General features: G+C 36.8%; 1 protein-coding gene across 4 annotated transcripts in view; it reads left to right on the forward strand.

The window, feature by feature from the left end:
• Positions 1-16574, forward strand: part of NCAPG2 (non-SMC condensin II complex subunit G2) — a 42781-nt gene that overhangs the window by 12477 nt on the left and 13730 nt on the right. For 3 of the 4 annotated variants that reach the window (XM_027886121.1, XM_027886120.1, XM_027886123.1), the window contains exons 10-20: positions 1004-1099; positions 5162-5287; positions 6038-6217; positions 7248-7400; positions 9070-9292; positions 10326-10435; positions 10925-11098; positions 12940-13010; positions 13308-13461; positions 13679-13852; positions 14374-14490. In XM_027886121.1, coding sequence (XP_027741922.1) covers positions 1004-1099; positions 5162-5287; positions 6038-6217; positions 7248-7400; positions 9070-9292; positions 10326-10435; positions 10925-11098; positions 12940-13010; positions 13308-13461; positions 13679-13852; positions 14374-14490 — 1578 coding nt within the window. Of the gene's footprint in view, positions 1-1003; positions 1100-5161; positions 5288-6037; positions 6218-7247; positions 7401-9069; positions 9293-10325; positions 10436-10924; positions 11099-12939; positions 13011-13307; positions 13462-13678; positions 13853-14373; positions 14491-14586; positions 14728-16574 lie in introns of all 4 variants that reach the window. The other variant, XM_027886122.1, reaches the window with a different exon arrangement.

Genomic DNA, 16574 nt, shown 5'->3' on the forward strand with positions numbered 1-16574 from the left:
AGTACACAAACATTAGAGTGTATGGTATGTGCAATATATATCTTGACAAACCAGCATACAGCGCTGTATTGGCTCTTTGGTTTGGTTTGGTTTTTTGGGGGGTTTGTTCTGTTTTGTTTTCTCACATCTGTAGGATTTCCTTGTCCTGTGATTCCTGATGGATGGAATACACTTTTGACGGGGCATTTCATGTTTTTTTCAGTCTCAGAAGTTTCTGATCTTGAAAGAGGACAGTGAATAAATCTGTCTTTGGGTTGCAAGTAGAGTGAGTGTCAGAATAAATGTGAATGATGTGTTCTTTTTCATAGGCAGGAATTTGGTTTAAAATGGTTCTTGAGAATCCAGAAGTTCCTGTAGTAGTTGGGAGAGTAACCAACCACAGCCACTCACTTGAGCAAAGTCTGGGCTGCCTGTTTATTGAAAGAGAGGTGAAGGAGTGGGGAGAACAGCATATACAACTCTCCCTTCTGAATTCAAAGTTCTGGCTGTAACACAAATGTTCATATTGATTGCAAATATTTGCTACTCAAGTGTTCTGAGGAAATCTATTACAAAACAGGATTGATTTACCATTAATCCTGAGTTAGATCCCTTATTATCATGTAGAAACAAGAGCTACACAGTCTCTTATAAATTGTACCATGTCTTTACTCCAGTGTATTCAAAACCCAGAGAAAAGCTGTTCTTTCCGTGGAGTGTCATTTCTGTGGATTTTATTCCCAGGCTTCCCCATCCAGCTGTAGCTGTGAATGTTTGAAGCAATGACCACTAGAGGGTTAACTTTTTTCCAAACTGACCAGTGTTTTGGGTGGAAGAATTACTTCATATCAACTTACTTGATGTTCTTTCTCATATTCTGCTCTGTCTTCCAATTTCCTTTTCTTTTCTGCATCATTTAGATACAAAAAGAAGAGGATCTTTAGAGAACTAGGCAGGGTTTTGAGTCCCAAGGAGTGCTGATACTTGGTTTTCATCAATGCAATGTTTGTTTGTGTTTCTTTAGATGCTGAGTTATTTTCATAAACAAAGTCGAGTTCGTCAAGGAGTAGAAGAAATGCTCTACAGGTTGTATCAGCCTATCCTTTGGAGAGCATTGAAGGTAATTATGCTTTTCAGAAAATGGGACTGTTTTTCTCCAACTGCTAAATTTTGGGTCCCTCCCCGATCTTCTGGTTTTATTAGTTGCTCTTAAAATGAAATGGCTACAAAAACCAAAATCAGTGTTTAACATCTCAGATGTAGCTGAGTAACTTTGCATGTTGTAATTAGGCAGAGTATGTACAACAATGTTCTGATTTGTTCATATGTTTTACTTCTGTAATTCAGTTTTGTTCACAGATACCTGGAGTGCTTTCCAGGATTGCATCTCCTCAGATGGGAAATTTTGTGTGATGTTGTATTCTGTTTTCCAAGTCCTTTAGGGAATTATTTGGGCTCTATTAATCAAAGCCAACAATGTTCAGAGGAGGATTCCTTCTCACCTTCTGATTACATACCAGCCTTAGAATACAACTCCATGAATATTAGAGTATTAGAAAAACTTTTATTCCACTTTGATTGTACGTACAGACATTCATGCCATGGATATGCTTTTAATCACGTGTTTGGAATGAAATGTATTCAACTTTTACAGTGTGTGTGTGTCTTTATTGCATGCACAGACTAAAAGGGACCTGCTGCAGTTTGCCCTCTCACTTACACTCTGTGATTAGGATGAGCCAAGCTTCCTTCTTTGGGAACAGCTTTTATTTGTCTGAGGTTATGGAATCCCTGATTGTGAGAGCACACACATCCCATTTGTTACAGCCAAGTCAAGTGCTGGTAAACATTCGCAGTTTCATTTGCTGATTGGTCATACAGCATCTTCTGTAGTGGTGGGAGAAGCGTTTGAAATTCTTAAAGTTGCAAGTATTTAATATCAACAGTTGTTTAAAATGGATTTAATGAGTTCCAGGAAGGAGTTGAGAGCTGTTTGGTTTCTAAAGAACCTTGTGATAGAGGTGAGAAGATGAGCAGGCTCATTGCTAGCCCCGTGTGTTGTTTGGTCTTGCATTCACCGTTGGATTCCATCCTTTTGGAATTTACATAAACAAGGAACCTTGTGGATGAAACATGTATGTTCCTAGTGCAAGAGAATATTAGTTACAAAGCATGGCTTCCTTTAGTTTCTACTCTTTTGATCCTTAAAAAGAACAGGGGGTTTAACTGATCTTTGATGGGATGGCAAAATTCTTGACTAGTGTCTCAGAAACAATTTCGGAGTGGTTTGCAAAACAGTGTTCCATTCTTAGGGGAGTTGCTATCTGTAAATGGAGGTTAGTGGTCACTTTCCAGAGCCCAGAACTCAAGTGTAAGATTTCAGTATTTTGGAGGAACATTCTTACTAAATCTGCACAGATTTATTTAGACAAATGTAACAGAAAGGTATGTCTTGAGGGGAAAAACGTTTAATTATTGATTTGCAGCAAGACAGGGGGAGACTTCCACTGATTCCAGAAGGGGTTGAAATTTTAAACGGCTACTATTCTTAATTTTCACATCACTAGTGGTTCCATTGCTGGAACTTCAGTTCTGCTGAAGTGTTTGGTGTTTTGAAGTAACTGTTGCTGTGACTCAGAATCACCAGCAGTTTGAGATGCAGAGCTGAGAAGGGAAGCTTATAACTGTCCTTATTGGATCCTCGTGGGTTCTACTGCAAAGCTTGAAATGCCAGTTTAATTTTAGATAACCAGTTTGATGCTCCTATTTTAGCCAAGTCCCTCATTTCATAAAGTGAAGAACAAATCTTGTTCTAGAACACTGGTTACGAAACAAGGGACATGTTTGGAATCTTTGTCCTGAGAATGTACATTTGTAATGCAGAGTTCTCTGTGTCTTCCTAAATGTCTTGTTTTACAAATGCTTAGTTCACACAAGCTTCTGTTGGGGCTCCTACCTACATTTATTTTTATAAACCTTTATGCAACTTGAAGTTTTTATAATATAAGCCCATATGTAACTTGTTCATCTTTTTCATGTCTTCACTATGAAAAGTAGGTGTCATGCAAACATAAGAGATGGTTTTGCAGTAATTGGTTATTAGTATAAGAAGCTATATGGATATAAAAATATGGATATTTAGTGTGAGATAAGTAGTGATTAAGCTATTTCTTATCAAGCTCAAAAAGTCAAGAATCACTCCTCCAGGAATTCAAGCTGTTGAAGGAAGTGAGTCCTTTAAAGTGGTGTGTTTGGTTGTCTTTTTTTTTTTTTTTTTAACATCCCACACTTTTAAACTAAAATGTGCTGGGGAAACAGTGCTTTAAATAATTGGAAGTGGATTTTAGGATCTATAAGACCAGATGCAGTTTAAAAGAAAGCTCTGAAAATTAAATGAAGGAAAAAATTAAAATATTGTTAAAAAAAGGTTCTGAAATTTCCTCAGAATAGTACAAGCATAAAGATAAAGAAATACCAGTCATTTAAATAACTGCAGGCTGTTGTGTGGAAAAGTCATTGTGGTTTAAAACAGGATATGAATTTAAAGTCCTAGGTTCTACCTCTGTGAAGACATTTACTCTACTACAAGCTTAAATATGCAAATACATTTGGGATAAATTCCAATTAATTGAAGGCAGGAATTTGAACTGTGGGTACTCAGTTCAGAATTAAAGTGAGTTTAATGGAATTCAGTGTAATGCACTTAAAAAGTTTATGGAAATTAACTTTCTGGAATGGCCACGGTAGACAAGGTCTAGGTTATTGCACAGAGACACATTTGAATTAATTTTCACATGCAATGTTAGTGCAGAAGAGCTATTTCACCCTGAATTCACATGTTAGCTTCTTATGTGTTAATTCTTAAGTATAGACAAGCTCAAAGTTAAAGGATTTTCTACAGCTTTGTAGGGTAGAATTAAGAATTATATGATCTTTCCACCTTTAAACTGTTTGCATTATCCATGATAAATAAATAAAACACAAGTAAGTCCCTAACTAAAGAATGCATGTATGTGGCTTTTTGCCTTTGTAGGATTTAATTTAGAATTGCTATTAATTTTTTTTGACTTGAAGAACTTGGAACGTTCTGGTTCTACCCAGAGATGTGATCCATTATATCAGGATTGGTCCAGGAGAGAAATACAAAATAGACTGTAAATGAAATAATTGTTACTCGTTTCTTTGCTGTCTTTCTGGTTTTATTTGTCATTAGTTTATTTAAGTCTAAATATTACAGGGTCATCATCATGTTTCTTTTCCTTGCCTTTGATCTGAATGTTCCTTGTGACAAGGGAAGAAGACAACTGGATTATTAGAATAGTCAGGAGGTTCCCTGAACTGTCTCCTGTCTTGCTGTTGGAATTAAGCCTACTTTGCTTGTTTTGTTATTGTTTTGCTATTGCTCGTTTTCTGTCCTTTTAGAGTTCACAAGGTCAGTTATCTTTCACTGAATGAGTGTCTAAATATCCACCTTTTTCATTTTTTTTTTTGCATTTGGGGCTTTACAACCAGTGAATGTTGGAGTGCACTGAAAACTGTTACACATGGGACAATGTCTGAGGGTTGTGAGGCTTGCCATAGATTGTTGATTTTTGATGAGCTGCCTGGAGCTCAGAACATGGTCCTGTTCCTTCTGTGCACAGATGCAGAAATTAATATGTTTGTGCTGGATAAGTTGCTCTCCAGGCTTTCTGATGCTTAGTTACTAAATACTGTTTTCTAGAAGAAATAGGCTTGAGCTTTTCAATTAAATCACCTGTCTCTTGACAGGCAAGTTAATTAATTCTGTAATTTAATTTGCTTGAATTCGAGATTCTTTTGACCCAAAGAATAGCTTTAAGGCAACCAAGAGAAATCCCAGTTGTTTTTAATTTATTCAGCACTACAGAAAGCAGAAGGGCTCTGACTATGACTCTTCAGGGTCATTGAAGTTGATATTCTTTGAAAGCTGATTGTAACAATAACTCAGGTGTTACTGAACGGGCAGAAATGTAAAGTGAAACATTAAAACTCATATGTGATTGTAAGTTCTCTCATGCACTTATAAATTCCTCTCTTCCATCTCCTAAATTAAAAACACTAACTTGCTAAAAGTGTTGGGAGAGCAGTATTTGACAGGATATGTCTCTAGATTTTAACAGTCTGTCCTTATTTAAAAATACATTTTCCTCCACTGTAACAGGTCAGAAACTCAGAAGTTCGAGCAAATGCAGCGTTTTTGTTTGTTGATGCTTTTCCTCTTCGTGATCCCAATTTTAACGCCGAAGAGATGGACAATGAAATTCAGAGACAGTTTGAAGAGCTTTTTGTAAGTTTTCAGGAAACCAAAATGTTAAAAATTAAACTTTTATCAAAGCTAACTCAAAAAGAAGTTGTTGATGCAATTAAAACTTGGGGTACTTCTGGATAGTATCTGTAGGGAAGTACAGGTCTTTGTTGGAGAAAATGCAAAAATAAACTAGTATTTTAAATTTCCACAGTATGTTCATAGCAGATGACACACATCATTTGCAAACCTGAAAAGGAAACATTTGGGTTTGTTATTCATTAATCTGTGAATAGGAGATGCTTTTGAAAGACTAGACCTAAGATTGGTGAAGAGAGCAAGCTAACATGGAAACATTCAATGAACCTTGAGTACTGTATTTCTAAATGCCTCTGAAATTAAGTATAATAGAGATAAGAACCTAAAAAATGCCTTAGCAGTTTAGATGGGTGAGAATGGGCATAGTATTTTCATTAAGAAAATATTTTAGGAATCCTGAGTAAACGTCAGATAGTTGAATGGATTTCAAAGTTTGTATGTTGCTGCATAGCAGCAGTGATCAGTGGAAACTCATATTAGTTAAAGTGTAAGTACTCTTAATTAAATCACAAATATGATTTAATATGATATATTAATATTACTAATAATATTACAACTCCTTTATTGTCTGACAATTTGCATGATGATCAAAAGGTAATGGATGGAATGTTTTTTGTTCGTGATAGGTTGATATCAAACAGCAGTACAGTCACAATAATGCATAAACTCACATTATTCTCCTGTTTGTTTTAGAGACTCTTGGATGATCCTCATCCCGTTGTCCGCTCCACAGGGATACTGGGAGTTACTCAGATAACATCCAGATACTGGGAGATGATTCCTTCAGTAATTGTTGCTGATCTTTTAAAGAAGATAACTGGGGAGCTGGCGTATGATGTGTCATCTGCTGATGTTCGATGCTCTGTTTTTAAGGTAAAGGACTTTTCTACATTAAAAATAATTTTGGTCTTTTTTTATTTTATTTGATGCGCAGGTTTCTGGTATCATTTAAGTCAAGGAAATAACTTGTCCTGCAAAATAACTTGGGCAATAAAATTCTTAAAAGATGGAAGTTTTACATGCTTTATAAAAGCCACGCATTTGGAATACGCAAATGCCTTTTAAAATAGCAATTGATGGGCTTTCTGACTCTCAGCTGCTTTGCATTTCCAATCTTGCACATGTTGTTTGGACCTGATAATTCGGTTATTTTAGCTTTTAGAAATGATGCTTAGACTTGACATCATCTGGAGGCAGGTTCTAGGATGTTTCCATGTCACTGGTCTTAGCATGTCCCAAGACGTGCACAATTAGGATTTTGTACCCCACTTTGTGTTTCTGAGCTTTGGATGGATGTAATTCCACACTGTTTCTCTGGTAATGCCTTCAGTATATTAGAAATAGTTCATCTATATCTTTCTGACATATGATAAATAACTGATAGCTTGGACAGGAAAATGAACTCCCTGAGCAGTATTTTTACTTGAAGATTTTGTGTCCGTATCAGTTCAGCTTTAAATTGGAGCACTCTTCATGCCAACCCTCACTTGCTCCTCTGCAGCTGCATGGGGGCTATCCTGGACAAGCAGAAAGTGCTAATTTAGAAACAAATTGAAAAAAAGTATGTATTTTTAATTTGAAATCAGCAGAGTTTAGGGAGCTGGTATTGCTACCACAACAAACACTTGATAGTGTGCTCTCAGGTAGAAGGCAAAACAGTGGCTCCAGTGAAGATCAGAAGCTCCTTCAGCTGAAATGAGTTCACTGAACAGTTCACTGGAAACTTGAAATAACCAAAGCAATTTTTGCTGAAGAATATTATGAGAAAAATATGCAAGTGCACTGTCTGTTCCCTGCTTCATTTAACCTTAGGAGGGTCATGGTTCAGTTCAACAATTTTTGCCTAGATGTTTTTTCAAACCTACTCTTTCTGGGTTTGTTTTTGGGTTTTTTTATTTTTTAGTGCCTACCAATAATTTTGGACAACAACCTAAGCCATCCATTACTGGAACACCTCCTGCCAGTGACCAAATACAGCCTTCGGGACAACTCGGAGAAAGTGCGAGTGGCTTTTGTCGACATGCTGCTGAAAGTGAAGGCTACCAAGGCTGCTAAGGTGGGATATGTGATGCTTGATAAGTAGCAAGGAGATAAAATCGAAGCATTTATTTAAAATAAAAAAGAAGTACATTTTGAGACTACTGCAGTATTTCTAAAGGGAAAGAAATACGTGCCTTGCTGTAGTAATACTCTTAATGCTGGTGGTATCCTGAGTGCTCCCAACCTGTGTGTTGGGAGATGGATGGCTTGGTTTACTCAATCAGCAGAAACAAAAGATCACAGAACCTGTTCTGAAAGTGTTGGACCCTGAAATCCTAATCATGATTTCTGTGGTATTCTTGTGTTATTATTTATTATTTTAAAAGTGCTCAACAAGCATAATCCCCTAACATCTTATAATCTTCTTGTGGGTTTTTCAGTATTCATTTCTTTGTCTGTAAGCTCACAGGTACTCAGCATTTCTTCTGATGCTGGATTTTAACTCTTCATAAGATATGATATAGCAGTGTGATTTGGTTGAAAGACTGGCACCTGCAGTCATGACTCCATCCCTTAGTATCAGTTATCTGTATAGTAAAATATAGTCGAGCATTTTTTCACTTGTATTGAATATCAGTAATGCTTTATATTGGTTATTTAATGTTGTTACTTTGTGTATACAGTTTCTGAAAAAACAAAGTATTCACACTGCTGTTAAATGTATTAAAAAATTCTTGGTTTAAAGTTATTTGTCATTCAGTATGGAAGTTCAAACAAATTATCTTCTTGGCTTCTCTGAATTATTCTGAATTTGCTGCTATTCAGGGATTTTTTCAAGGAAGGAAGGATCTTTACATAAAGGAAAAAAATCATCATGTTAGATATTTTTCAGTAATTTCCAATTTATTTAAAAACTGTAATATGTATCTCTGGTAAGTCCTGGGTTCACTTTAATATTTATTACAAGGACCTTCTTCTTATGACAGTTCTAGTAGGGATGCCCATAGTTTGAACTCACAGGGTAATTAGCTGCTGCAAGTATTTCTACTCAAGAAGAAAATATTTTTTTTCAGTGCCAAGAAACTTTTCTTTTTTGTTTTTCTTTTATTTTAATCTGAAACACACAGAATAATTAATTCAGGATCTTTAAAAAAAAAATTACAGATGTGAGTAGTGTTACTGGTGGCATAACAAACTGTGTATTTTGAGATTTCACAGCCTTTGATTTCTGTGTACAAATAAACAAGAGCTCTGCTAAGCATGGGATGCACTTGTGGTTTGGGATGGATTTGGAAAGGGTGGTGCTCTATACAGGATTTTAGGGTGTATACAATCCTGATAGGTAGTTTGGTCCTGTGATGTGAATATGTAACATGGCACACAATGACAAATAATTGTATCTTGTGTTGATATCTTTGTGGAGTAAATAATTCTTTCCTGTACCTATGGAACTGCATTAGCATTGCAGCTGTACTGAGCTGGAATTGCCTGACCCAGAATTTTGTCAGTATGTCAGAGACAGCAGGAGATCTGGAGGTGCATCAGAACAGCAAATCAGCGTTGCTGCAGCAGAGTGTGACCCCAGTACATGCTGGTGGTTGATAAAAATAAAAACTGCTCATGCTTTCCTGGTAAATGCTGCTCATATTTGTTGAGACTATTGACGTGGAAAAGACTTAATGAAGGGGATTGTTTTTTCCTCTGTCTTTTTTAACTCCTTTGATATCTTTCTCTCCTTCAAAAAGTTCTGGAATATCTGTCCCATGGAGGATATTCTGGCTCGTCTTGAGGTGGATTCACGACCCGTGTCCCGGCGCATCGTGAACCTCCTGTTCAACTCCTTCTTCCCCGTTAACCAGCCCGAGGATGTGTGGTGTGAGCGCTGTGTCACTCTGATCCAGATGAATCCAGCAGCAGCCAGAAAGTTCTATCAGTATGCTTATGAATATACTTCCCCCACCAATATAGGTAAAGTACAAAACCTTATGAGCTTTCAAAGCTGTTCATTTCTGCTCTTAGGTGCAGTACTGTACACTCCAGCCAGGTCCCTGTGTTCCCCATTCTCCTCACACCTAGCTTAAAACTATCTCAGTTGATACCTAGAAATAATGTAACAAAATGCCCCAGTGCCCTGAGTGATTTGAGATCTTCAGGTGAAAGATCCTGTAGAAGCTGAAAAATAGTTACGTCTGGTAATCCGAATATCTGGGACTTTTGTGGATCAGAATTTTCAAGTTGCTCGGAGAAAATCTGAAAAGCCCTCCTTTCTATTGAAAGCTCCAGGAAGTTTCAGGGAGAAGGGCATGCACTGCACAGAATGTTACTGCTTTTCAGAAAAGTGCTGTTGAACCGAGTAAAATTGGGAAAATGCTGTTTCAGAGGAGTTCTGATAAAAACCAAGTAGTCAGCATGGAGTGACTGGGTGAAATGCCCAAGCTGTGTCTTCTTAACTGATTACCTTGGTAGGGGAGTTAGGAATCACATGATTATGAAATCAGCTGGTTGTACTTTCACCAGAGTGGGCATAACCCTTTCGCTATATCTGGACCTGAGCTCCTGCTTCAGGAGGGCAATGGTTGGGCTGCTACATCTCTTCCAAATAGTGGGAATTGCCATAGGATGGGATGTGGTCTCAAATGGAGGGCATTACATTAACAGCTACGCCAGATCAGTGGTAGGAGTTGTGGGAGCTTCCTCTGGTCCAGATTTGCTAAGATGGTGGTTGGTTTGGGGGTTTTTCTTAGTATATTTTTTAACCAGTAAAATTATAGAACCTGATGATAATGTTGCCATTTTTTGTTCCTACTTGAGCATATAAAACATGTTCACATTTTTCCATTTCTTTCACAAGGAATTTTTCTCCTTTTTTTCCCCACTTATTTTTGGTTCTGCTGCCTGCTTTTTAATACTGGCTTTCCAGCTTTATAATTAGAAGCAATTATTAGCAGCACTGTTAAAAATAGTAAATTTCTAATTTATTCTTACTCTATTTAAAATGTAGCTAAACTGATGCTCACTATTCGGCGCTGCTTGAATGCCTGCATCCAGAAAGCAAGGAAGTGTGACAGTGGTGAGGATGATGATGATGAAAGTGAGAAGGAGAACACAAGTGTAAGAAAATCCACTTTAATCTAAGTTCTAGTAACTTTTTTTTTCTGTGGTGCTTCATCTGAGACACAGGCAGTTAATGATATGACAGAAATCTGAGGGAAAGCCATCTGTGCAATTAGAAGGGCAGAACTACCATTATCATGTTTTTATGTCCTGCAATAGCAGAAATTTGGTGAAGTAGGTAGGATAAAACAGAAGAAATATGAACCACCCTAATTCCAGTACTAATTATGAATTGATTTGATTTTGTAATTTTTAACCCAATAATGGTTATTACAATTTCTTGCAAGAACCATTGCAAGATATGTGAAGTTAGAGAGAGGGAGTAAGACTAAATTGGGGAGTTCATGCTCTACAGCAACCACAATGCCTTTGTAAAGTGAAATGAAGGATTTTCAGGGCTTTTTTAAAACCTTATTTTAATTTAAATTTATATTTAAGAATATAATAGGTAATATAGGTAATATCATCTAAGTGTTTGTATTTCAGGTGTTGGATAATGTGTTGTCCCTAAATGATGTGGCCAGCATGGCAAGTTTGTTGGAGGTTATTGTAATTCTCTGGAGAAGTATCTACAAAGCACTCAATCACAATGAAGAGGTCAAAGATTATGCTATCACGAAATTTGCTTCTGTACTTCCGGAATATTTTAAAGTATTTAAGGTAAAGAAAGACCAGGTTTCTTGCATTTTCTTAGTATTTTCTTCAGATGCTTTCATGTTTTATATCTTTTATCTACTTTTATAGGATGAAATTTTCTTTTTCATTGTTGCTATAAACCATAAACAATAGCAAGTTTCTTGGAATTCTACAAATGAGTAGAAGGTATTCTCCAAATGCAGTGTCTGACTGATGAACCGTTATCTAAATAGTCAGCTCAGAAATACCTATGCAATAAATTGCTCTCCCTGTAAGGTTTTCTTAGATTCTGTTATTTTGAATGTTTTTAGAACTTTTGGAAAACAGTAAATGAAAATGTGTGAGAGCCCTGGGGGCTCAGCACAGGAATGAGATCCGCCTGTTGGAGAGAGTCCAGAGGAGGCCACCAAGATGGTCAGAGGGATGGAGCACCTCTCCTAGGAGGAAAGGCTGAGAGAATTGGGATTGTTCAACATGGAGAGGAGAAGGGTTTGGGGTGATCTAATTGTGGCCTTCCAGTACCTGAAGGGAACCTGCAAGAAAGATGGAGATGTACAACAGAACGTAGTGACAGGACAAGAGAGAATGGCCTTAAACTGATGGAGAATAGGTTTAGATGAAATATTGGAATGAATTTTTTACTGTGAGGATGGAGAGATGTTTGCACAGCTTGCCCGGAGAACTTGTGGCTGCCCCATCCCTGGAAGTGTTCAAGGCCAGGCTGGATGGAGCTTTTGAGCAATGTTGTGAAGGGGGGAGGTGTCTCTGCCCATGGCCAGGGGTTTGGAATTAGTTGATCTTTAAGGTCCCTTCCAACCCAAATCATTCTATAATTCTGGCGTTTCTGCCAATTTGAATCTACTCTAATAAGCTGTTGATGCATTTATTTATTGTTTGCCTTTGACATAGGCAATTATTTAAAATCAGTCGTTTTCAACTTTTCAGTCTCCTTGCTCTATATAACTGTTTCAGTGTTATTCTTGAGGAGGATGCTGTCTTTTGAGAGTGGCTAATGGTGTCTGCTGCACCTGGAGTGCATTTGGAAGGATTACCTGCTGGATGTCTGTTTTTTAGTTGGTGGCTTTTGTGCTGAATATATTGAGTGATGTTGGCTGTTATACTTCAACTTTGCATTAGATAATCAGGGAGTGAAAAGCAGTTTATTGCTGCATAATATTCTGCAGCATAGATACAACAAGTGTTTTTTTAAAAATATGAGCTTTGAAAAAGTTTTAGAACTTGGAATGTATAAGTAGGTAATAATTTCATTTGACTGTTTTCATGAAGCTTGGACATACAGGTACACAATTTTTGAAGAGTCTTTAACATAGATTGGTTTCTGTATAAGCTGAGTGAGATTATGTCAGGGCCTAGACCATGTGTTATGGCGTTGTAATGAATAATAGTGCATTTACCATTACCATTGTTGTATAAACACTCTTTCCTTTAGAGTATTTTAATAAATTTGCCATGTGAATGAATATTCATTTAAGGCACTGGTTCCTTGAGAGGAGTTAGGTGGTGTTGTGGTTGTGCAGTTAAACTTTAGTCACTGCTGGAAAAAAAAGTAAGGTTATCGCAGTGGTTATTAAACTACCAGACCCATAATTATTCATGGTAGTTATTCTGGCAGTTTTTCAAAAATACCTCAATATAATTGATAATTGACCTGAGAATAGGACTCACACCTTTTGATTGCAAGCCACATATTGTTACGAGCTTCTTTCAGTTCCTTTTATAATGAAAAAAAGGGAAATCCTTAATTTGAGCAAATGTAATCATAGTTTTTCAGCACTCTCTTTATTTTTGTGTGCATGTGTGTACCTGGACATGTACATCATACAGTGTCCTTTTTTTTCTCCTAGGATGAGCGTTGCATGGCTCCATTGGTTATTCTGGCATCCTTTATGCCCATTGCTGCTGTTCCTACATTCAGGTACTGTTTTGAAGTACAAATTATGAGTTATACTAAATTTCTTGTTGACTATATTTGCTAATGTTTCACAGCCTGATGTATTAAGTGCCCATTTGGATAAATTAATCCACTAAAAAAAGTTATTTAGTTATTAAAGTTATTTAGTTATTAAAGTTTGTGCTGTGCAAGTACCAGTCTGAGCCACTGGTGAATATTTTTTTTCTTTTTTTTATATTACACTAATTGATTTTCTTTGGATTTCTCTGCACTTATGGATGTAAAGCCAATGCATCTCTTTTTTGTTTGTTTTCTTTTAAGCTGTGGTGTGATTTCCAGACTCAGAAATATTGACTGTGGAGCTGACCAAAGCAAATATTCTACCCTGATCGACTGCATGTGTCGCTGGGGTCAAGTGGGGCACATTATGGAATTAGCCTGTGATTGGTTGTCTGACACACTGACCCCAAGACTGGTATGCATATGCATGTGTCAAAGAATTCAGGAATTACCAGATTACATAAAGGCATCTATTTTTAATAGAATAAGTCATTATAAATGTTACTCTGCTTTGAAATTTGTAGTAAAGTACTAAATTTGATAAATAAATAAATAAACATAAAATACTAACAACTGTTTGTTATAGAAATACTGACAATATTGCACCAGTTTTGTGCTTCGTTCTTCTTTAGAATGTTAAAAGGCCTGGGCGCCGAGTGCACATCAACGTAACCCAGGAATCAAAGCCATGCCTGGCAATTGATTACATTGACTATCTGTTGACTCATCCTGTCAATCGTGACTGCCTGCTGTCTGTTCCTAAAAAGAAACTGAAGAAGCTTCTGAAAATCCTCAGTGCTGCAAAGGTAAGGCATTGTTCTCCTGGCCATAAACAGTGCTTACAAAAGAATGCTGGACATCATATATTGCCTGAGTCAAATTAAAGGCCTACAAGAATAAATAAATAACATTTGTGATCTTCTCTCCCTCTGTAAAAAAGTTTTCCTTTTGCTTTGCCTTTCAAAAAATATTCTAAACTAGAAGTATAATAGTTGAGAATTGTTTATAGATTTTAACCAGCTTGTCAGTTTGAGGTGTCTCAACACTTTTATGATCTAGTGATGGGTGTTTTTAAGGGACCTGACTTTTGGAATATATGTATGAGAAATAGTCTGAAAATCAGTTATGGCATTGCAAAGTGGAATAGTGGAAAGTAAACTTGTTGCTTTTTTGTGGGTTTGGTGATTTTTTTGTTCCTATTATTTTCTTGTGTGGGTGTTTAGTTTTTTGTTTGGTTGGTTTTTTTTTTTATTTTTTAAAGCTGTTGAGAAAAGAAACATTTAAAAGGATTTTCTGAAAATGATAAATGCAAACCTTTATATTTCAGGGGGCTCTTGTCTCAATCCTTAAAGGAACTAATGCAGATTGTGGTAGCTGGGATCAAGCAACTAGCCTGAGAGCCTTCAGCCTCTTTTGCAGGTTGAGTATTCATCTTCAGCACAAGGTATGGTTGTAGCTTTCAGAATAAGCTGGAAATTCCAAAATAACTGAAAAAAACACAATTGGTAAATCTTTTTTTTTTCTTTTTTTTTTTTTCCAGTTTTGTGAGGAAGGAGATTGCCTCTCACTTTTGAAGGAGTCAGGTGCTTGGATAGCAGATCAAGTTGTACCTTTTATTCAATCAAGTGATCAAGAGGATGGTATTTCAAAACACAGTAATGTTTCTGAATTAATTATCCAGGTTAGAGGATTCTTATAACATAAATCAAATGGCTGCCAATCTGAAAAGCCACAAGTGTAGCAATTCATGTGCTGACAGACAGGGCACTGGCATTTGTGGAGCCCAGCAAGTGAAAGAGCTAATGAAACACAGTCCTGTTTGTTCTGAGGCTGCAGTTTTGTGCTTTTGCTATTTCGTTTGTGCTTAAATCACACACTTTTTTTTTTCTTTCAATCACTTCAAGTTATAACCTTTATATTTTCCAAATATATAATTTAGCATATCTTAGCAGTTAAATCAGGTAGTGTCAGCAATACCTTGTTCTTACCTAGATGTTTTTTCATCTCCCAGTGCATAATATATATTCTCATCATATCTGTTGAAGTGAGGATGGAACAAGTTTGATGTTTTACACTTGTGTAAATGGCCACTCAAGAAATTTGTAGCATATCATGTGGTTTAACCTGAATGTCCCAAATTTTACATTTCTAATAAGTAATTCTCGTCTTCAGTCTCTCATGCCCCTCAAAGGTCTTTTCCAAACTAACCTATTCTATGTTTGCTTCCTTGCTTTCCTCCTTCCTTTCTTTCCTTTCTACTTCCCCAATTAAAATAATTAAAATTATAAACTGAGGAATTTAGTATGCTTCATTCTAGTGCTTTTAAAAGTTTGGAGGCACAGAACTCAACCTTACAGGAAGACAAGAAAAAAACAGGGAATCTTTATCAACATTGCCAGAATGTTAATGATCAATTTCCAGGGTTTGAATAAAAAATGAAAACAAAACTTTATTAAGAAGCAATCAGATAGGCTGATGGTCACCTGTAGACCCATCTGACATATTGCTTGGCTAGCCAACAATGAAACACAACGATCTTTACTAGTGGATCTTAAAGTTTGTTTGCATCACTATTTCCAGAGGAGAGACTGAGTTGTAAGGACTGATGTGACTTGTCTGGAAGTCAAGAAGGGAATCCAGGCCTCTTGCCTCTCCTGTAATAAGCCACGTGCCTGTTAAGCAGCTCCTATTTACTTCTCAGCTCGTATACTGGTTTTTATTGGAATGAGATATTGATTGTGCTTTTTAATTGTTTGAAGTGTATACTTAGTAGCAATGCTGGCATTAAAAGCAGACTTTGTTTTGCTCAGAAAATCCATATAACATACAATAATTGCAGTTCCTTCTTTAATACTGTTGTGTATGTGAGAGGACCAGAGTGACACTTCTTTTTGCACTTGCATTTCTCTCTCACTTTCACTGTGAGGTATCCCATTCTTTCCCATTTCACCCTCCTGATCTAATCGGTTTGTGACTCAGTTTAGCACTTGGTGCTCTGGGCAGGGATTCACTGAGGGGCTGTTTTCTTTAGGCCACTGATTTGCTGATGTGTTGACTGTGGGGCTGATGGAACCTCTGACACAAACCCCAGTGTCATCACTTACATCCCTTACCCCTGAGCTTCATTTGCCCCTCACAGAAAGCATTTGATGATATAATATGGGGGGCTTAGCTGGCTTTCTGTTGTTTTTTGTTACATTCCTCCCACATACCACTTTATCTGTAGGGAAAAGTTCTTTTCCTGTTCTGGTTTTTGCTGTCCAGGACAGGTAGAGGTGTCATATTCTGCCTCAGTAAATGTTAATATCAATGTCTCTGATTTGGGCTTGAGTAAAAAACTGTTTACTGGAGGAAAGGGCAGTGGAAACACTTGGAGAACTGGCTGGAATTCCTGCTTTTCAACAGTGGGAAACTGAGTAACTCCAAGCAGATAAATCAGCTTTCAGGGAAACTTGGCTAAGAGTTTGTGTTTTTATTATTTTTAGGTTGTACTGAATGGTTACTTTATATAGATTTTGAGTTTCATAT

Source organism: Empidonax traillii, unplaced genomic scaffold (genome assembly GCF_003031625.1).
Source record: "Empidonax traillii isolate 1590-97213 ecotype Southwest subspecies unplaced genomic scaffold, ASM303162v1 scaffold178:size2223814, whole genome shotgun sequence".
Taxonomy (NCBI): domain Eukaryota; kingdom Metazoa; phylum Chordata; class Aves; order Passeriformes; family Tyrannidae; genus Empidonax; species Empidonax traillii.